This window comes from Ictidomys tridecemlineatus, chromosome 2 (genome assembly GCF_052094955.1).
Source record: "Ictidomys tridecemlineatus isolate mIctTri1 chromosome 2, mIctTri1.hap1, whole genome shotgun sequence".
In the NCBI taxonomy this organism is placed as follows: domain Eukaryota; kingdom Metazoa; phylum Chordata; class Mammalia; order Rodentia; family Sciuridae; genus Ictidomys; species Ictidomys tridecemlineatus.
The window spans coordinates 80,660,773-80,683,899 of NC_135478.1; the positions used below are offsets into that span (position 1 = coordinate 80,660,773).

General features: G+C 35.7%; 1 protein-coding gene across 3 annotated transcripts in view; it reads left to right on the plus strand.

Moving 5' to 3' along the window:
* The window catches only part of Sppl3 (signal peptide peptidase like 3), a 110,071-nt gene that overhangs the window by 53,452 nt on the left and 33,492 nt on the right, over positions 1-23,127 (plus strand). Inside the window, exon 2 of one of the 3 annotated variants that reach the window (XM_078038989.1) lies at positions 19,670-19,747. The exons of 1 other annotated variant lie outside the window; for it this stretch is intronic. In XM_078038989.1, coding sequence (XP_077895115.1) covers positions 19,670-19,747 — 78 coding nt within the window. Of the gene's footprint in view, positions 1-19,669; positions 19,748-21,599; positions 21,805-23,127 lie in introns of those variants that run through there. One more of the 3 variants, XM_040289384.2, reaches the window with a different exon arrangement.

The following is a 23,127-nucleotide window of genomic DNA, read 5'->3' on the forward strand; positions in this document are numbered from 1 at the left end:
AACAAATGTGCCATCCTGTGCATGTATTTGAAATGAATTTATAAAATTAGAAATTTATTTTATTTATCTCCTTACAGTGTCTCTACATTTATTATTTTTTTAATATTATTTATTTAGTTAGTTTTCGGCAGACAACATCTTTGTATGTGGTGCTGAGGATCGAACCCGGGCCGCACGCATGCCAGGCGAGCGCGCTGCCGCTTGAGCCACATCCCCAGCCCCTCTCTACATTTCTTTATCAGTCATTTAAAATATTTACTGGACTCTTGTTATGTGTGAGACACTGTTCTAGCTGCTGAGGATATGGCAGTGAACAAGGCTTCAGACCACCTACTCCTGTGGAGTTTACCTGTTGATGTTGTAGGGAGAAGTAGAAAATAATCAGGGTTGGGGTTGTGGCTCAACGGTAGAGTGCTCGCCTAGCACATGTGAGGCCCTGGGCTAGATCCTTAGCACCACATAAAAATAAACAAATAAAATAAATGTATTGTGTCCAACTACAACTAAAAAATAAACAACAACAACAATAATAATGAATTCTAAGGAGAGAATTCAAATAGGTGATATAGTGGAGTGGCTCTGAGATTGGCTAGGCAGGAAACACCTTAGGTGACATTTATGCTGATGTCTGTGTAACAAAGAGTCATCCATACAAAGAGGAAAATCAGGAGTTGCATTTGTCCATTTTTTAAATATTTTTTTAATTGTAGGTGGACATAATACCTTTATTTGAATTTTTTTTTATGTAGTGCCAAGGATCGAACCCAGTGCCCTTACACATGCTAAGCAAATACTCTACCACCCCACCCAGCCACAACCCCAGCCCTGTATTTGTCCATTTTAAGTTTAAGATAACCGTTATTAGAAAACTGATTAGAGAAATCAGAGTAGCAATTGAATATGTAATTCTGGAGTTCCAGAGAGAGGTTAGGGCTATAGATAGATTTTAAGGTTAAGCAGCAGAGGGGCCAAGAATGTGGCTCAGTGCTAGATTGTTTGCCTAGTGTGCATGAGGCTATGGGTTCAACCCTCACCACTGCAAATAAACAAACCAAGTTTCTCTGGTTAGAAGAAGAAGAAGAAGCCGGACGCTGTGTTGAACACCTATAATTCCAGCAGCTGGGGTGAATGGAACGTAGGCAGGGAGTCTTTCGTGTATCTGCCTTCCTGGGAGTGTGGTAAGAGACTCACTCTACTACTTTGAGGCTATAATTTAATCTATTTCAAGCTAGAAATGATGTAAAATGTGTAAGTTTGTGAGAAAGAGATGGAGATGGTGGGGAGAGAGAACAACTCACTGTAGCTTCCAAGTAATAGATTAGCAGGTTTTTCTGCATTTAAAAAATTGTCTTCTTTGGTATTTTCCCTATCAGCTGTAGTGTTTAAGGTTCTTTCTAATACTCTGTGCTATGACCTCAATATTTGTGGTCTACCTCCTCTTCCCAGATTCATATGTTGGAATCTAATCCCATGTGTGGTGGTATTAAGATGAAGGGCCTTGCTGAGATTTGTGGCACACTATAATCCCATCAGCTTGGGAAGCTGAGGTAGGAAGGATTCCAAGTTTAGCAACTTAGTGAGGCCCTAAGCAACTTAGCAAGACCCTGTCTCAAAATAAAATATAAAAAAGACTGGGGATATGGTTCAGTGGCTAAGTGCCCCTGGATTCAAACCCTGGTGCAAATAAATAAATAAAAGAAGTAGGGCCTTTGGGGAGGTGATTAAATAAGGAAGGCAGAGTTGTGATGAATGGGTTTAGTGCCTTTATGAGAGAGTCCCCAAGGAGCTAGTGAGCTGCTTCTACCAGGTGAGGAAGACAGACTAAGAAGGTGCCATCTCTGAACCAGAGCATGAGCCCTCACCAAACAGAATCTTGGTCTTCCAGGCCTCTAGAACTATAAGAAGTAAATTTCTGTTGTTCATGAATTATCCAGTTCTAAGTTGTTTTATCAGTCTAAACAGTCTAAGACACTGTTTTCCCTTTGCACTATTTTTGAAAATAATTCCTTCAGGAACATTATTTTATAGTAACTTAAGCTTTCAGTAAACCTTTATTCCTCTTATCTGTAGCTTCCTGGTATATAGTATAATATTCTACCATTATCTTAGATTGATGAGCAAAGTTTCTAGCATTTGTGGGTTTCTTTCATTTCATAATGCCTATTGACCTTAGTAACTAACTTTCATTAATCAAGTAGAGTATCAAGGGACTTTTATAACTATTTTTCTCTCTTCATACTCTACCTTAACAGTATCAGTTTCCTGTGTGCTTCTGGACCATAGATGCAAAAATCAAACCCCTTTTTTATTCTTGCCATCATGATTTTTAACTGTGCTTTATTTTCTCTGAACTGCTGTATGAAGACCATCTATGTTTGTGATCAAAATTAGTTCAGCCTGCTAATCCTCAGATATACTAGTTCCAGATAATAAGAATGAACTGTGGTATGATAGAAGCTTTGAACATAAGTTGTTAAATACTTCTTTCCTAAATGCAATGGTGCACATTTAAGTGTACGAGCCATTAATTCTGTGATTCAGTCTGTTGATCAGTGGTAAAAACAGAAAACCACGTTATAGTGATACTTAATTTTACTTTATAGGAGAACATTAGCTAACTAGTCAGATACTGAGCTTCTGTAACCAGAAGAAAATTCAGTTATCACTTTGTGTCTGACCTTTTCACTTCCCAAACTCAGAAACTGAATAGATTTGGATAACAAGGGATACTTGTTTTTATAACATTGGGCTGATTGTATAAAGCACAGACTGGGTCTTGCCCAATTAATACATTTTGTTTCATACTCCAGAATTTCTAACTTACACAGTCAAGCAATTTAACCTAGTTTACATGAAGGAACAAACTGGAGTTGTTTCTCTTTTCACTCTTTTAGGGAAAATATGTAACTTGGCCTTGAATGTCTCATCCCCCTATAAAATAAGGGTTTTAAGAATCCATAATAAAAATTGAGTAGAAATGGCAACATCCCAAATATTTTGCATATGAACTATTCCTTCCACTTAAAAGTACACTAACAAAACCAGTGAATAAACTGGGGCAGGTGGTATAGGTCTGTGCTCCCAGGGACTAGGGGAGGCTGAGGCAGGAAGATTACAAATTTAAGGCTAGCCCCAGCAATTTAGCAAGGCCCTGTCTCAAAATTTAAAGAGGGCTGGGGAATGTAGCTTAGTGGGAAAGCACCCCTGAGTTCAAAACCCAGTAGCCTACCCCACTCCCCCAAAAAGTGAATAATGAAGATTTGAATAGTTTAAAGCTTTGTCTTATTGTTTCTTCTTATAACAACAGCTTTCCACATGCCCTAAGATTCTCTTTTATCGTATACAATTTCTTTGCTTTTAGTTGTACAACCATCATCGTTATCTGATTAATCCTGTAAGGAGAAGCCCGTATATGCTAATAGTCACTTTGCATTCCCTCATCCTTCTACCCCTGTCCTAAGCAACAGCTGATCTACTTTCTTTCTGTTCATTTGCCTATTCTGGACATTTCATATAAATGAATAATATGCAGCCTTTTGTATCTGACTTCTTTCACTTAGCATAATGTTTTCAGAGTATATTCATGTTTTATTACACGTCAGTACTTCATTCCTTTTAATGGTCCAGAATATTCTTATCAGATGAATATACCATAATGTGTTTATCCATTCTTCATTGGTAGACATTTGGGTTGTTCTCACCTTTGGGTTATCATGAATACTGCTATTTTACAAATATGTGTTTGTGTGTGTGTGAGACCATAGGTTTTCAGGGTTTTTTTTTTTTTCTTTCTTTTTCCTTTTTTAACTATACATAGGAGTAGAATTGCTGGGGTCATATGTAATTCTGTTTATTTTTTAAAAAATATTTTTAGTTGTAGATGGACTTGATACCATTGTTTTCCTTATTTATATGTGGTGCTGAGAATTGAACCCAGTGCCTTACAGGTGCCAGGCAAGTACTTTTCCTCTGAGCCACAACCCTGGTCCTGTGTTTTCATGTTTTAAGGAACTGCCAGACTGTTTTCCAAAACAGCTATCATTGAACAGTCCATCTTACTGTTTCTTGAATAATATAATTGTTGACTAGTTCACCGAACAGGACATATCACATACTGAAAAAATCACTTAGCCACATAACTAGAGATTTTAATATGTTCTTTTCCTCCTTTGGTTATTTAAAGAGACTCTTAAGCCGGGCATGGTAGCACACCTGTAATTCCAGCAGCTCAGGAAGGTGAAGCAGGAAGATCACACCAGCAGGAGTTCAAAGTCAGTCTTAGCAATTGAGTGAGTCCCCAAGCAACTTAGTGAGACTCTGTCTTAAAATAAAAAATAAAAAGGGCTGGGGATGTGACTCAGGGGTTAAGTGCCCCTGTGTTCAATCCCTGGTACCACAAAAACAAAGAAACTTTAATTTCATATGAGTAACAGGTTCCCAACCCTAGCACTGGGTATTGAACCTGGGGATGCCTTCTCACTGAGCCATACCCTAGCCCTATCTTTTTTATGTATTTTATCTTTTGAGACTAAATCTCACTAAGTTGACCAAGCTGACCTTGGTTTAGGCGAGACTGATCTTCACTTTAAATAGGACAGGGTTCCTTGATGTCTTAAATAGAAACCCCCAAATCAAATATTACTGGACCTGATTGGTCTGCCATAGGATGTGTGCTTATCTTTGTCAAGGTTTGAGATAAGCTAGTGCTGCTGAGAACAGATGCAATCCAAGTTAGGGTACTGCTAGTAGAAGAAGGAGAAGTGTACGCTGGAGAGAGAAATCTAACAACAGTCTACTCCAGAGTCACACCTCTCCTGTTGTAGAGCTGATAAAGGAAAATAATACTCACTGTACTTAAGTCTGAATCTGATAACCTAGTGATTTTCTCTAGATATCAACCCTTTCTTTTTCTAAATTTTCCTGAGGATCCTTTATATGTCTGTGCCTTTTTATACTGAAGTACTTGTTTTGGCAAAGTATTTTATAACTTGGTTAAAAATGTTTCCTTTGTTTCAAGTGATAAGGGTAGGCTGTGTTTATAATCACTAATACTAAAAAGACTGTCACAGTTAAGAATGTTTTATTTTTGCTCAGCGATAGTCCCTTGCTCGATAAATAAAAGGGTTGGGTTTTTAGTACAACCTGGATTTTGTCTGAAGTGGCATCTGTATGTGACTCTTCTAATTCATTCTAATAAGTAACAGGGCAAAGGAGTATACAAAAGGGGGTTTAAATATTCTTTGGGCATTAATAAGAAGAATATAGATAAGCATTAAGTGAATTTCTACATATCATATGTACTGTCTGAATTGTCCACTGTAGTGACTTTCTCTGTATATCTGCTAAAATGCATTTTAATTTATTTCTTTTTTTTTTTCCAAGCTGCACAACAGACAATCTCAAAATCTCAGTGAATCACAAGCCAACAATTTCATATGAGCCTGCAGGTTGGTGCAGTTCTGTTGAGCTAGGCCAGGCAGGACTTTAAACTTTTGGACTAGGTCAACTCTATTTTATAATTTTTTGCTGGAGCTTAGGTTGAAAGGCTGTGGCTACCTGGGCATGTCTTCTCACATAGGATCACAGGATTAGAAGAAGAATGAGTGGGAAACATACAGTGTATCTTATGACTTTAGCTTGCAACTTGCACACTGAATTTCCCCCCAGTTTTATTAGTGAAAGTCAGTAATATCACCAAGTCACATAACCAGGGAATACATTGTTCCCACAGTGGGAGGCATTGCAAAATCACACAACAGTGAACATTTGTGCATACCTCTAATAAGGCAGGTAGTAAAGAATTGGGAATATTACTTAGCTATGTGTATGGTTGTAAGAATAAAGGTACATAAGACTGTGTGACAAAAACAGTTTTCTCCTTAGACTGAATAAATTAAGATTATGGAAGAGTATAATTGGTCACACTTTAATAACCTGATTAAGAGGCTGGGGATGTGGCTCAAGTGATAGCGCGCTGGCCTGGCATGTGCGAGGCACTGGGTTTGATCCTCAGCACCACATAAAAATAAATAAAGATATTGTGTCAACGTAAAACAAAAAAAATAAATATTAAAAACCTGATTAAAACCATTAATGTTCACTGGGCACGTAGGCACATGCCTGTAATCCCAGCTGTTCCGAAGGATGAGGCCAGAAGATGGTGAGTTCAAAGCCAGCCTCAGCAACATATCAAGGCCATAAGCAACTCAGTGAGACCCTATCTCTAAATAAAATATAAAAAAGGGTTGGGGATAGTTGAATCATATGAGTGATGGCACATGTGTCTGCTTGGATCAGTTGTAAATGTTACCTTCAGTTTTTAAATCTGAAGTAGTTTGAATTCCATACAAAACACAAAGGATGGCACATTTCTGTAGTCTCAGCATTGGGAAAGCTGAGGAGGGGAAGATTCTTGAGTCCAGGAGTTCAAGACCCAGTTTAAAAAAAAAGGGGGACCAAGTCGAACAGTGGTTCAGTGGTTAAGTACCTCTGAGTTCAACTCCCAGTACAAAAATAAAGTTCAGATAAAATTAATAAATGATATTTATTGCTACCACTGAGTAATATTGTGTTCAGCTCCTCTTAGTATCTGAAGACATTTGCTGATTTGCATGGTAATTCTTAATACTAGCCTCTTGTGTAAAGTATCTTACTCTGATCATCTAAAACTTAACAAACTAATTAGTTTACATATCCACTTTTACAAGGATTTTATAATATCTAGAAAGCAGAATTAGTGAAAACGTTGGGCATTTAACATTTTATTTAGAAACATTTAGGTAACCTAAAAAATATTTCCAGCAGTGTGCCTAGAAAGATTTTTTTTTTTTGTCTTGCATTTCCAAAGGTTGTAGGAAAGTGATTTTATAGACTTTAAGGAATTTAGGTTTAAATGCGTTAGTGGTTTTTTTTTCCCCTGCTATTTTAATGATAGAAGTCTTTTCCCCAAGAAAAGGGACATTTGAAAAAATAAGATTCCATGGTATACATTTTAGACACTGTTGTAGGCCCTATATGTTAGTAACCTGGAATAGGTTTAATTTTATATAATGAGGAAAATCCAGGACAACAGCCACTTAAAGTAGTTCATTTTTCTTATATAAAATGTGGCTAGAAGTAGGCAACATGGTATAATGCCTCATTACCATTAATGACTCAGGATCCTATCCTGATAATCCACTATCCTTACTGTATTCCCTCATCCTCAAGGGGCCAAGTTCAGTGCATTGTTTGTATATTCTGTGCAGAAGGAAAGGGAAAAGAAAGGCATGCTTTCTTTTGAGGAGACTTCCTGTTAAGTCTCATACAGTACAGTTTCTACTGGACTGTCTTCATATTGTCAAAACTTCGTCACCTTGCAACATATAACTGCAAGAAAAGTTGGGAGATACATTAAAAAAAAAAATCAGTGGAGCTGGGATATAGCTGCATGGTTGAGTGCTTGCCTAGCATGCACAAGATCTTAGAATCAATCCCCAACATACACATGGGTGCACACAAACACTCACAAATCAAGAGTTTGTTACCAAGTATAATATATTTTGGAAGGAAGTTTGCAATCTCTTTCATATTATAGTTTTTATTCTTCCTTTGTAAAACAAAGATATTATATCGTTATGTTCTAGGTATTTGGCAAATGATAAATAGGCAGGTTGTTTAATAGATTGTGATAATTTGAGTTTTCTGTTGACTTGTAGGAATCCCATTCCCTCTTGACAGTAAATGGAAAATTACTGTATAAATTAAAGCGTGAGTTCAAATATGAGCTGATTCTCACTTTTAGTGATTATATAGCAAAGAATTCCCCCTCAAAATTAAAAATCTTTCTTTTTTAAATTTTTATTTATTTTAATTGTACACAATGCCTCTATTTTTATGTGGTGCTGAGAATCGAACCCAGGGCCTTGCACGCACCAGGCAAGCGCTCTACCGCTGAGCCACAACCCCAGCCCCCAAAAATCTTTCTTGAAATGCAGCTAAATACATATTTGGACTAAAAAAAGGACTGAGATTTTAATATGTATTTCTACTAATTGATTTCAATTTGAATGAACATTCATTTTTGAGCCACTAAGTAAAAATGCTGCCAGTTGTAAATTGCATTCTAATTTCAGAGTTGTTACAGTGTTGGGGAAGGCATGTCTTTCATAGTAGGTGACAAAAGCCAACCTATTCCATGATTGGCTTTTGTCTCCTGCTTCTCCAGCCATTTGAAGGAATAACTACTGGAAAATGGAGAATTGATACTGATCAATATCAATTATCTATTGTGTATAACAGACTGTTTCAAAACCTAGTAATTTTAATTTATTATATTTAATTGAAATTTTTAAATAATTGTAGTTTACACACCCTTTGCTTAGTTCCTCCCGCTGGTGAATAACATTTTGCAATGTTATCACTACCAGGATGTTGGTGTTGATACAAACTACTGATTTTATTAAGAGTTCCCCAGTTACTTACCACTTGTGTGTGCACATGTGCTAAGTATATATATTTTTATTCCTATGTGTGTATATCCAGTACCACAGTGGAGATATAAACAGAACTAGCATTGAAAGTATCCTTTGAGTTGCCATTTTGTAAGCCCACCCACCTCCCTCCTGGTGCTGACCTCCATCCATTCTCACTCTGATCTCTAACCCCTGGCAATTGGGAATCTTTCTGCCATTTCTAATGTTTTCTTCTTTCAGAAATGTAACATATATACATGCACACACAATGTTATTTTTTCTTTTCCCCATGAGTTTGTGAATCTGCAGTTGGGGCAGGCCTCAGTTGGGATGGTTTATCTTTGTTCTGCGTGATATCTGCTGGACTCTCCTGGGAATGGAGGATCCAAGATAGTCTTGTTGACATGACTGAGCCTTTGTACTTGCTTTTGGCTTGGGCATCTTAAATGTCTCTCGTGGCTCCTCTCATGTAAAGGGCTTCTCTCTTTCGTGTTGCCACTTAAGACAAGATAGTTGAATATATGAGTGATGGTACATGTGTCTGCTTGGTTCTGTTGTAAATGTTACCTTCAGTTTTTAAATCTGTAGTAGTTTGAATTCCATACAAAACACAAAGTATGGCACATTTCTGTAGTCCCAGCATGGGAAGGCCAAGGAGGGGAAGATTCCTTGAGTCCAAGAGTTTAAGACTAACCTGGGCAACGTAGCAAGACCCAGTTTCAAAAAAAAAAAAAAAAAGAGGAGACCAAGTTGAACATGATAAAGTGGTATCTTTTTTTTTCTTCGCTAATGCCAGTTTCAAATATAGCAGTTCTGCTGCAAGGCAAGTTGCCAGAGTTCAAGTTATCAGCCAAATCTAAGGATTCCCCAGGGGCGTGTGGTATTTACAGAACAAATGGTTGCTTGAAGTGGCTCTTAAGATGTTAGGAATGGTTCACCTCCTTTTCTTTTTCCCAGACTGACCATTTCTTGTGCTCTTAAAAGAGCAGGGGCCTTGTATACATAGTTCAAGATTTCTATAATACTAACTTTAAGGGACCACACAGATTTGCCTCTTGACATTCAGTGTTTTAGGTAAGGCATAAGGATATTGTTTTTCATGGTATTTTCAACTTCACAGAAGAGACTGTTTAAGAGAGAAAAGAAGAAAAGAAAGACTCTTTTCAGCTGAGGAATTGAAACTAGAAAGCATTTTCTCTTACGATTTTTCTGCCTGTGAGCCCGTTGTGATGGCACATGCGTGTAATCTCAGGGACTCTAGAAACTGAGGCAGAAAAAAGCAAATTCAAGGCCAGCCTCAGCAATTTAGTAAGGCCCTGTCTCAAAAGTTTAAAAAATAAATAACAGTGGCTAGGATGTGACTCAGTGATTAAGTGCCCCTGGATTCAATCTACAATACCAAAAAGTGTGTGTGTGTGTGTGTGTGTGTGTGTGTGTGTGTGAGAGAGAGAGAGAGAGAGAGAGAGAGATTGATTGATTTCTGCCTATGAAATGTTAAGCTTCATTTCATTGTGAGAGTGGCAGTAGAGTGAGTCAAAAGTTAGGTCCCAGATTTTTTTGGCAGAATTCTTGATAATCTATTACACTATAACAAATAAACTTGTACAGATTTCTGGAATGAGAAATAATTAAAGTTATTGTTCAGCGAGGAGCACATGCTTATGGTATTTAATAAGTCATAGAGATGAGTGTTAAGTGTAGTTTCATATACAGAAATGAAAATTTCATCTGAGTTTAGAACAATATGTTATTTGGTTCTGCCTTCCTTTTTGATAACCAGTTTCACAAACATTTTACAATAGTGTCTCCTTATTGGAGCTTTTGATTTTGATTTTGGTAGTTTTACTTTCCCACAGTCAAATGGGTACGTACAATAAGATATTTTAAGGGATAACATATCTGTATATCTTTTATTGTAGCATATTGTTATATTTTATTATTAACTTGGTAATCTACTGTGTCTAATTTAAAAATTGAACTTTATCATAGTCATGTACGTATTGAAAAATCATAGTACACTGTATAGGACTTGATGCTATCTGTAATTTCCTTTTTCCAGAATGTCACACAAATGGGATCATATTTGTAATCTTTTGAATCTGCCTTCTTTTACTTAGATACATGCATTTGAGAGTCAGCTATTGTATTGTATCTTGGTAACCTGTGTTTTTTTTTCTCTAATGTAAAGATACCACAATTTGTTTATTCATTCACTAGCTGATAGGCATTTGGATTGTTTTCAGTTCTAAAGCAGGTTTTGATAATGATAACTAAGATGTTTTTAAAAACTGCATTACATATATATCTAAATACATATCTACATATATCACACACACATATATCCCTCTTCCCCATACATAGTCCTTTGGCCATAAACTAGTATGTAAACTAAACTTCCTCAAAAGGAAGTTTAGTAAACTAAACTTCCTCAAAGTAGACAAATAGCTCGTAGCTATTTGTCTACTTTGAGGAAAACAATTGACTAATATTTCCCTGTGCCTTGGAGATATGTCTCTTAATAGGGCTGTGTCTGGCTTCTGGTGTTTTAACACAGGAATTGCAGTTAACATTGCTGGATGAACATTCAAATCACAATAAAATGCACATGCTTTTGAAAAAATCTTGAGATGAGAATGTCATTCATGGGAAGGAGTTAAAGCATGTTGCCATGGAAACCTTTAAATAAGGGGTCTTCTGTTTCCCCACCCTTTAAATTCATCCTGTCTTTCATAGGCAATAAAAAATGTAAGATAAAGTAATTATAGATCATCTTTATTGCCTTGGAGGCTAATACTGTTCTTTTATATGAATTTGCTCAGTCATCAGTATCACTGATAGAAATAATCATTTTTCACTATACCAGTCTTGGTAAAATATAGCTATTAACATATGGAGCATTTCATATTTGTTCTTTTCATAAAACATTATACTAATGAAGGAAAAATAAAATATTTGATTCTAATGAAGGGATATTAATATTTTGATGTTTGAAAAATTCACCCATCTTTATGGTGTGGCTCTTAAGATGCCGAAGAATATTGATAGCTTAAACACACCACACACACACACACCTTTGTGCACAGTAGGAAATGGGGTCCTCTGGCCAGGTGGACTCACAATTCATAAATGCCATCTTTATGAATGGAAAGTTACCCCTCCCTTCAGTTGACTATACCTATCTTCTAAGACATGACTCTGATCACCAAACATGGGCACACTGATAAATATGCATCCTCTAGGAGGAAGGAGGTGGACTGTACTTTAACACTCACTGGCCCTCTTAGCCAGGTACCGTTGTGCAGTAAGCAATAGTATATATGGAAATGGAGACCTTCGTGCTAAGTGAAATAAGCCAGAACCAGAAAGTCAAAGATTAAATGTTTTCTCTCATATGCAAAAGCTACAGCAAAATAGAGGGGAGAGATGGGAGAATCCCATGAAAAGAGAAGGGAGATCAATGGAGTGGAAGGAGCAAGGACTGGAAAAGGGAGTAATTGTGGAATGAAGTAGACAAAAATATTCTACCTTCGCATATGATTATACCACAGTGAATTTCACCTTTATATCTATAAAGTACCAATTAAAAATAAGTAAATATGGCCTAGGGATGTGGCTCAAGCGGTAGTGCGCTCACTTGCCACGCATGCAGCCCACATACAAAACAAAGATGTTATGTCCACCTAAAATTAAAATTAAGCGGTAGTGCACTCGCCTGGCATGTGTGCAGCACCACATACAAAGCAAAGATGTCATGTCCGCCGAAAATTTAAAAAATAAATAAATAAATATTTTTTTAAAAAAATAAGTAAACAGAAAAAAGACCAGTTAGAATACAGGAAGGGGGGGGGGATAGTGGATGGGGGAAGGAAAGAGGAAGTACTGGGAGACTGAAATGGAGCAAATTATATTCCATGCATGAATGATTATGTCAAATCATAATGTATATCATGTATAACTATAATGTACTAATAAAACATTTTTTAGGCTGGGCACAGTTGTGCATATCTGTAATCCCAGCAACTCAGGAGGCTGAGGTAGGAGGATTGTGAGTTCAGTGCCAACTTCAGCAAAAGCGAGGAGCTAAGCAATTCAATGAGACTATCTCTAAATAAAATACAAACTAGGGCTGGGGATGTGGCTCAGTGGTTGAATGCCCCATGTTCAATCCCCAGTACAAAAAAAAAAAAAAAAAAAAACCCAAAACAATAGTATATAACAGGGTTGGCAAACTTTTCCTGTAGAGGTTCAGATAGTAGATATTTTGGCTTTTGAGAGCCATAGTTCTCTGTCACAAATACTTAAATGTTAATGTGCTAGAGCAGCCATAGATAATACCTAAAGAACTGAGTTTGGCTGTGTTTATAGCAGTAGACCATTGTTTGCTGGTTCCTGGTTTGTAGCAGTTCATGGCATTTCCCAGAGCATGTTATTTCCCTGGTAAAAACTTCATTCTGCCACCTTATATGTTGTGTCCTTCTTATAGAATTGTGACTTTTTTTGGTATCTTGCACATAAACAATTGAATTTAATTTCTTAAATTTTCATTTGATAAGGTACCTATTGTATTAAGATTAGAATATAGTCATGGTTGCTTAACAATAAGAGATGTGTTCCAAGAAATATGTTGTTAGGTAATTTTGGTATTGTGTGAACATTATAGATACTTACATAAACTGACTACAGTATCACTAGACAATATAATCTTATGGGACCACCCATATTTAGGCCATCATTGTTGACCAAAATATCTTTATGTGACACATCATGAGTCATATTTTATTTTTCTCCTTAAAATATGGAAAGATGTGGAAGAGAATTATTGTGCACATTATGTTATTAACTTTTTTAGTTAAAAATACAAAATTGAATCCTATTTCAGCATATTCCCATAATGGGAAAACTAGCATTTCTTTAGGCCTGAAATACAAATTATTTTCTGCACTTAACATTTGAATCCAAAAATCTTAGATAGCAGAATAATTACAACTACTTTTTGGTATTTTGTGATGTGTTTGTGTAAAGATTACATTGGAGGACATGCTAGAAGTTTTCCAGGGTTTATAGGTAAAGGTGTAAGGCAGCAATTCTCAAAGTGTGTTATAACAGGGTTGGCAAACTTTTCCTGTAGAGGTTCAGATAGTAGATATTTTGGCCAGTGTGAATCCCTGGGTATTCCTGGGATCCTTTTAGTGGGTACATGAGATCAAACTATTTTGATAATATTAATAAAGTTATTTGTCTTTCTCATGTTGACTTCCATTTTGGTGCTAGGGACCAAACCCTGGGCCTTGTGAATGCTAAATAAGCACCCTATCACTGACCCACATCCCCAAACACCTCATCTTGGCATTTTTTTGCTCATGATAAAAAGGCATTGGTTGTATAAACACTGATGTATTATCAGTGAGTCATGGCAGTGTATCACTCTGTACTAGTGATCATGGTATTCATCACCAAGTACAGTTTTTTTGTTTGTTTGTTTGTTTGTTTTAAGGCCAGTTTCAAGCCAGGTATGATGACACCTGTAATTCTAGCAACCTGGGAGGCTGAGGCAGGAGGATCATGAGTTTGAGGCCAGCCTTAGCAACTTAGGAAGGCCCTAAGCAACTTTGTGAAACCTTGTCTCAAAAAAACAAAAAGGGTTGGGATGTGGCTCAGTGGTAAAGCTCCTCTGGTTTCAGTCCCCAGTACAAATAAATAAATAGGCCGTCCAGTTTCACTGAGAATGTTCTTGATGAAGCAGTAAGTTTGTTTTATTTAAATTCTCAACTCTAAAGCACACATTTTTATGATAAAATGAAAAGTTTCCACAAAGATTTCTGTGTATGCCAAAGTACCTTCGGGTTACCTTAAGAACCTTGAGGAAAATACTTGTGTAGTTACTCGATGCTGACTGAGCTAGAAACAGCTGCATCTATATATATAGGAGGCAGGGGTTGGACACCATTTTCTCTGAAATGACTGGGGGACAAGCTAGAGTTAGTCAGACTTGGGTATTTAGCAGTTCGTTTCTCAAAAATGAATAAAGTATGCCTATCGCTTCAAGGGGGAAAAATTATTTTTTGCCAGTGGGAAAATTTGAGCTCAAATGAAAATTAAAATTTTGGAAAATTTAAATCTGCTCCCATGAACCAACGGAACGAGATTAACAAATGTGATTTTCCAGATATTATATAGTGAAAAGTGACAACACCTAGAAGAGCTGAATGATTCAGTGAACCATTTGCTTCCAGATTACCAATGTACAATGTTATGGAATCATTCCTGGGTGAAAGTATCATATAAAGTACAGAATAGTCCAGTGGATTTTAATGTAATATGATTTTTAAAAATCTAGTCATATGGTTTCAGATTCCACAGATTCCACCTTTAAGAAATTATCCCTTTTTGGATTTTAGTGTAGTATCAAAGAATATCCTTAGTTAGTTGAAAGTGTTATTAAAATACTCTGTTTTCCACTGTCCATAATTGTAAGGCCATATTTTACCTCATAAAGTTTCACCTGAGCAACATGACAACAGGTTGAATATAGAATCAGATATTAAAGAAGTTTGCAGACCTGGGGGTGTAGCTCAGTGGTAGAACACTTGTGTAGCATGTATGAGGCACTAGTTGATTCTCAACACCATAAATAAATAAATAAATAAATAAATAGATGTCCATGGATGACAAAAAAAATTTTTTTTAAATAATAAATAAAAGTATTGTGTCTATACAACTAAAAATTTTTCAAAGTTTGCAGAACTATAAAAGAATTCTATGCTTATCTATTTTTTTAAGTGTGATTATTTTTCCTTTAGAAGTATTATGTTAACAGTAGTTTTATTGTAAATAAATAAGTTAACAAATATCTTTAAATTTTTTTAGTTTGAATTTTTTAAATGGTAAATATCACTGACTGTAACTCACATGAACAAAAGCTCTTAGGGTGTCTCAGTTTTTCCACAGCCAAAAAGTTTGAGGAGTGCTGGTCAAGGGCAATATCTGTGCAGGGTTGGAATAGTAGTAGCTTGGTTTGTTGAGTGGACAATAATGCCTTCATTGTATAGCTGGAAGACTGACACATAGAACATGTTCTAAAACAGTACTTTGTCTGTCTCAGTTTGGCATGATTTTTAGCAGGATATGTTTTATAAGCACTTGCTGGTAAAACAGCTAGAAATAGATGTTTGACTGTAGCATTACTAAAATCCAGCCTGGTTCTAAAAATCATAGGGTGTATAGTATAGTTTTGGATATGAGAGGACTTTCTGGTAGCTTTTTGAATTTGTCTATTAAGGTAAAGCTTGGGGGAATATAGTAAAAAATTGGGATTTCCATAATGACCACTTAAAACACTTCAACATTCAACCTATACCGATACATCATTTGACAAAGTCTTCAAGTCGGTTTAAAGTACATTTGGCTAACTGGTTTTGGTATGTCTGTAATGCATGTATTTAGTTTCTTTTTACGTTTCAGTAAGGATTTTTTTTTATTTCAGAAAATAGCATTTGTTCCTGTTTTTAATATGCATTCAGAGTTTCTGAGAATAGACAACCTCAGTAGGAGCATCTGAAGAATAGCCCATTTCTGTTGATGCTTTGGTAGAGTCTAAAGTGTAGAATAAAGAAGGTGTGAAATACAATTATTAGGCTTTTCTTGAATCCTAGACTTGGACAGATTGCTCATCCTTTTCCTTAGACTACCTTCCTTTTCCTCCCCATCTACCCCATCTATCTTAGTCTTACCACAGGGCTCAGAATCCAGACCCCAGATTTTGATTCCTGTAGTAAAAGTCCTAAAACTTATGAGTACTTCTAAAGTGCTAATGACCCTTACTTCAATTATTTGTATGGATGAAAAGAATAGAGACAGGTAACAGAGGGGCCCTTTTACTCCCCATTCTTACCAGCAAGAAAACCCTTAAGACAGGGGCTAGGGCTGGGGCTCAGCCGTAGAGTGCTCACCTAGCACGTGCAAGGCCCTGGGTTCAATCCTCAGCATCACGTAAAAATAAAGAAATAAAATAAAGGCATTGTGTCCAACTACAACTAAAAAATAAATATTAAAAACAAAACAAAACCCTTATGGGGCTGGGGTTTGGCTCAGCAGTAGTGCGCTTGCCTAGCACAGGCGAGGCCCTGGGTTCGATCCCCAATACCACATTAAAAATAAATAAATAAAAATATTGTATTCAACTACAACTAAAAAATTAAAAAGAAAAAACCTTAGACATTTGAAACAGCTATTCTTTTTATGAGCCTGTAGAGTTTAAAAAAAAAAAAAAAAAAAGCCTACTCCAGGAGACCAAGGTTATATCCAAATATCAAAGCAAACTATTTGGTACAGGGTGAGAAGCTTGTAGGTTAGACTATATAGCTGGCAAACAAACAAACAAATAAAAAACTCTCTTTTTAAAGGTGACCAAAGAGAAGAATTTCCCATGAATTGACTAAACCAACCAAATACTTCATACTTTTCCCCCATATTCATCTCTCTCTGCTGGTATAACGTAGAATTTATATAAGCTGTTTTACATCTATAAATATTGGATGGTTTTTAAAATGCCAATTTTTAATAGCAAGGAAACAGTGTCATCTTTATTGGAGCTGATTTAATGAGTGACCAGAAAAATGAAAGAGAAGGTAAACCTGGTAACATTTCTGGGTTTTGGAAGAAAATTACAATGTAAAAACTTGGACCCTTGAAAATAAAAATTAATTAGGCCTTCATTTCCTTGGGGCCAAAAGATAATTTAGACCACGAGTTATGGTGTTAATTAAAGATAGAAACTCACACATTTTCTGACTCCAAATTTGATGGAAATCAGTTTGGGAGACTCTGGAGTTAGGCTGCCTACATTCAGAACTGCATCCTGCTCCAGATCTTCAGAAAACAGAAGGGTAATTCTCTAAACCCATAACTATAAAAACTCAAAAAGAATTTTTTTGTAATTAATTTTCAACAAAACCTGACTTAAACTAATAAGGCTATTTATGATCTTTATTAATTATTATTTATTAATAATGTTATTACAGATTACTGCTCCAGCCACAACCTCAGCCCATTTTCTTTATAAAATCAAAAAAATTATTATTATTTTAGTTCTTATACACATCTGTTCTCAAGGTTCTTTGTTTAGATAAGGATTTAGGTACAATCTCTTACCTAAACAAAGTGTAGTACTTCCCTTGTAGAATGGTGTAAGAATTAAATGCTCAGTAAAATGTTAAGTATTGGGGCTGGGGATGTGCCTCAAGTGGTAGTGAGCTCGCCTAGCATGTGTGAGGCACTGGGTTCGATTCTCAGCACCATATAAAAATAAAATAAAGATATTGTGTCCACCTAAAACTAAAAATTTAAAAAAAGATTTCCTTAAAATAATTTTTAAAAATGTTAAGTATTTTTGGTGTTACCACCAGTAAAGCTCCAGAACCTCAGTTTTGAAATATAACATGTCTGTCTTCCTGTGTATGTCGGTGCTGTCCACTAGAAATTTTTGCAGTGATGGAAATGTTCTTTCCCTGGCTGTCCAGTACAGTACCCACCAGCTTTTGAACAGCTGAAATTTATCTATTGCAACTGCCAGACTGAACTTTTCATTTTATTTAATTTAAATAGCTACGTGAGGCTGGTGACTACAGTGTTGGACAACATAGCTCTTTGTAATTCACTTGAGTTCGTATTCCATTCAGAATCCAGTTTTGCTATTTTTTGTAATTATCTCCCCTACTATAAAAATGACTGAAAAAATTACTACTAGCTAAGAAAGTCAATGTGAAGGGAACAACTTGTGTTTCTAAGTACCTCCTAGGCTAACTATTAGCTTAGCATCAGCTAATAGTTTCTTTGTCTCCAGAACTTTTAAAAGACCCAATAGGAAAGTATATATATTTCTACTTGAACTTATGAGCAACCACTAAAGAAATCAGCTTGGGTGATTCAGAAAATGTAATGCATCGATGCCAAGAAGCCGCTAAACTTAGAGAATTTAAGTGTCTGACAGTTCCCTGGTAAATAGGGGGAAAGAAACATATAAAGTTGTTGCAGGATAGCAGAATGTTTGTGCTAACGTATTCACATTTGCCAGGCAGTTGTTATTTTCTAGGAATGGTTTCTCTGCACACTTAAAATGTAAAATATCAATGTTTTTATGATTCCTTTAGGCTAGATAGAAGTTATTAAAGTGTATCTGCCAAAATTGCAAAATGCATTTCTTCCTAATGCTGTTTTCAGAGAAGTCTTGAATATTCAATTGGCATGGCATGTGTAATATTTACCTGTGAGATCCCGTGGTTTACCTGTGATAAAAGATTGTTTCAAATGTTCCTTTATTCATTAAATCTTTAATCAAAAGCAAGAGTAAAGGCATCCATTTATTTCTATTTCACTCCTAATTCAAAAAGTTCAAGTCAAATAAGATGAACAAGTATGAATCATTGGGAAATACTGCTGTAGTTAGTAACTCAGAAAATGAGAATATCAAGAATGAGGTTGAAAGTTGTGTTCATTAAAACCAGAAGTTTTAATTAACACAAAGAAAGGAGTTCTTTCTGTATCATGAAGTTTTCTGGGTCTGAATTTTTGCAGCAAAGGGGCAGTAAGTCAAAGCACAAGGCAACAGGAAAAATGCACGCCTGTAAGTGACTCAGGAGGCTGAGGCAGGAGGATCTCAGTTTGGAGGCCAGTATGGCCAACTTACTGAGACTCTGGCGCAAAATTTAAAAAGTGGGCCTAGAGGAATGGGGCTAGGGCTAGGGCTAGGGTTCGGCAGAGTACTCTTACCTGGCACATGTGAGGCACTGGGTCTGATTCTCAGCACTTCGTATAAATAAATAAAAGTCTATCAGCAATTTAAAAGAAAGAAAGAAAAAAAAGGCTATGGTTTTAGCTACTAGTGATTCCAGTGTAAATGGAGTTTTCTGTCGGCATATATTTGGTAGATATTTGGATACCTTTAAAATTGAGAATGGATGTTACAAATACATTGTATATCATAAAGAGATGGAATTTTTACTTACATATCTATCACTTAATATCCTGTGAATGTTAACTATAATAGCTATGAACTTACTATTTATTCCTCATGTGAAACTAGCAAATCACACTTTAATTTTAATGTTATTTTGCTAGTTTTAATTTGCATATATTTGTCATCTTGAAGACCACAGATTGTAAGCTTCATGAGGATTTGCTGCATATAACTTAATTTTTTTCCCTCTTTATTTCTCTAGGGCCTATTCCCTGGTGGATTCCAGTCAAGTGTCTACGTTTCTGATATCCATTCTTCTTATAGTCTATGGTAGTTTCAGGTAAGATGTTCTCAAAATGGGGCTGATTTCAATTGGATGTGGAAGGAGCATTGTTCTAGAAGTGTTGACACCAAAACTTCATTTTTTTATGAAGAGAAACAAGACTTCAGCAGAATTTGAGTTAGAACAGGGTGATGTTAATATTCTTTAGTTGGCCAATATTAAACACTTGGTTTTGCTTATGACTTTATCTTACTAATGCAAACAGGCAAAAACTAGTTGCTTAAAATTATGAAAACAACTGATTTAAGAGTACTCACTGTTGGGAAAGTTATGAAAAGAGTTCTTGAGTTCTAGAGTCTCGAAAGGGAAAAAAATACATAGAAGGACACTCCAGCATACAAAAAAAAATTACTAGATATTCCTGTAATAAAATATATGATAAAGAAAATTTCATGTTTCCCCCCCCCCAACCTAAAAAGCATAGCCACAAAGCTTTAGAAGACTTAAAAAGGCCAGGGAAACCAAAATAAAACTGTATCTAAGAAGCTCATGAAGTTTTTTATTTCACCATAAAATGCCTTTAAGCAAGTAAATTATATCCTTAGGAAATTTTCCTTGTTTTTTTTTTTTTTAATACAAAGATATTGACATAGGTTGAACCATATGAAATTGCTGATGAACTTTTTTGACCTGCAAATAATTTCATAGGGTCCAACCTACTTTTATTAGAGTTGTGCTCACTTCATAAATACTAAGACTGGATCCTGGTGAAATTCTCATTTATCAGGCGTCCATAGGAATAGGAAGAAAAACCAAGAAACTAGACACACTCTTCACACCACTATTCTTAATTGAGAGAAGCTTTAGTGGTTGTACAATTCAAATAGTAGTTTTGTGATTGACACACTTAAAAATAAAGGTTGAGAAATATTGAGCACCTCAAGGGGAATGAGGATGATCAATTAAATAGACTTAAGGATTTTTGACCTCTCTAATATTATATCTGGAATATCTACCCTTGATATTTTGTATATTATTTTCCACACTGGGTAGGTGGGGAATACATATGTATAATAATATGTATCAACATTTCAGAATAAAACAGTTTAGATTCACAACCCTAATACGACTTTCATTCATGCAAATTGCCTGTTTGACATATACTGATATAATGTGTACATTTTCAGAATACAAATTAATTATATTCTGGTTCTTTCACCTAAAAAATATTTTCTGTAGTTATTTTCATACTAGCTTTTATTAATTTTGATGTTTCTTTGTATTAATATCTCCCCCCCCAAAAAAAATTCCTCTTTATTGAAACATAAAAACACATTTACAGCATGCATGTTTACTTAAAAATTTTATAGTAACTTCCCAAACCAGTTATCTTTGCATGTTTTTCAAGTACTGAAAATAAACCAACATATTCCACAGGTAGACTCAGACTCTCTCTTGTCAACTCATGTCAAATTCAAAGTCACAATACAAATTGAGAAAGAGTTGTGCACAGTAGTCAGTTTTCTAAGCAAATAATTTAATTGATCATTATGAATAAATATTATATAATTTCAAAGAATTTCTCTTCTGAGTCATCACTTAATACCATTCAGAATAATGTTGGTTGACATACCCAGTCCAAAAAAACATAAAGGGGACTGCAAGTTGAAATATGTCAATATTCTAGATGTTCAGACATTTCCATTTGTAAGAGTAAATGCTATATTTAATGACTTACCATAGCAAAAAAGAATAATTCACTGAAAACATTTTTTTATGAAATTCCTGATATACTTTATGAAAGTTTGAAATTATAAATAGAAAAGATGTGTATGATATTTCACTCTTGCTGGACATATGGGTTGTTAAAGTGACCATCATCATATGTGTTTTTTTCACTTTGATTGGATGATATGCTTGAGATAAATATCCAAAAGTGGACATGATTCACCAGCGTATGGATGGACTCTTAGTATATATTGCTGAAAAGATTTCTTTGATGTACGTCCCTGTTTACAAATGAGAAGACTAAATGAAGCCCAAGAAGATGATGTAACTTGACAGAGATGACACAACTAGTTGGTAACAAAGTCTGAATTGGAACAGTTCTCAAGGTCCTAGTACTTTATGTCTTCTATACTTAAATATAATGCATTTTCTAAAAATAATGATGCCTTTAAGTGCATGTGTAAATTGAACTCATAGAATAAGTTGGTGTTTTCTCCTCTTCTGTTTTCCAGAACAGATTATGTGAAATTGTTATTCTTTAAAGTTTTGATAGAATTTACTGGCAAAGCCATATAAAGCTAGGCTTTCTTTGTGGGACATATGTATGTGAGATATAGACATATATGTGTATACACACTGAAATTTTATTTTCATATACATGTATATATGTCTATAGTATGTGTGTGTATATATATAAAATTTCAGTGTTGGAAATTGAATCCAGGTATGTTCTACCACTGAGCTACATCTCTAGCCATTTTTTATTTATTTATTATTTATTTATTTTTTAGTTGTAATTGGACACAATACCTTTATTTTTATGTGATGCTGAGGATTGAACTCAGGGCCTTGCACATGCTAGGCGAGCACTGTACCACTGAGCCACCACCCTAACCCTGTTTATTTTTGAGAGAAGGTCCTGCTAAGTTGCTGAGATTGGACTCAAACTTTTCGATTCTCCTTTTTAAGCCTCCCAGGTTGCTGTCATTACAGGCATGTAACACTGTCCCTAGCTTTGTTTTTGCTTTTATAATTGTGGTAAACAAAATGTGATACATAAAATGTACCATTTAAACTTTTTAAACGTACAGTTCAGTGGCAGTGAGGATTTTCTTTAGTGTCTGCTGTTGAACATCTTTTTATTATAGTCATTATAGCCATTCTAGTAGGGTGTGAAGTGGTATTTTTATAATGTTTTCACTGCATTTCCCTGAAGTAGGGATGTTAAAAAGAGTTTGAGAATCTTTTCCTTAATGACCATTTGTTTTCTTCTTTGGTGAAATGTTCATTCAAAAACTCTCCCAGGCCTATGATTTGCAAATATTTTCCTGTTCTCTGGCTTGCCTTTTTGTTTTCTTAATGGTGTTTCTTAAGGTCAAACATTTTTAATTTTGGTCAAGTCCAACTTTTCCAATTTCTTGTTTTGTGGATCATGCTTTTGGTATTGATTGTACCAAAGAGCTCTTTGCCTAATCTCCATGAAAAGGGAGCTGACAAATAAAGGCCATCCCTCTGTAGACAGAGGAGAGAGGCCCTGAGATGTTTCGGAGTTCAGCTTTTGTGGGGTAGGGGTTTGGAATTGTACTTGTAGCGCTATGGGATAGGCTCAGGGTCCTTGCATCAGAGCTAGGCTGATGGGAATAGCATGGGATTGGCTTGGCTGATGACACCATGGGGTAGGTCACTAATGGGAGTGGGGGAGTTCCAGT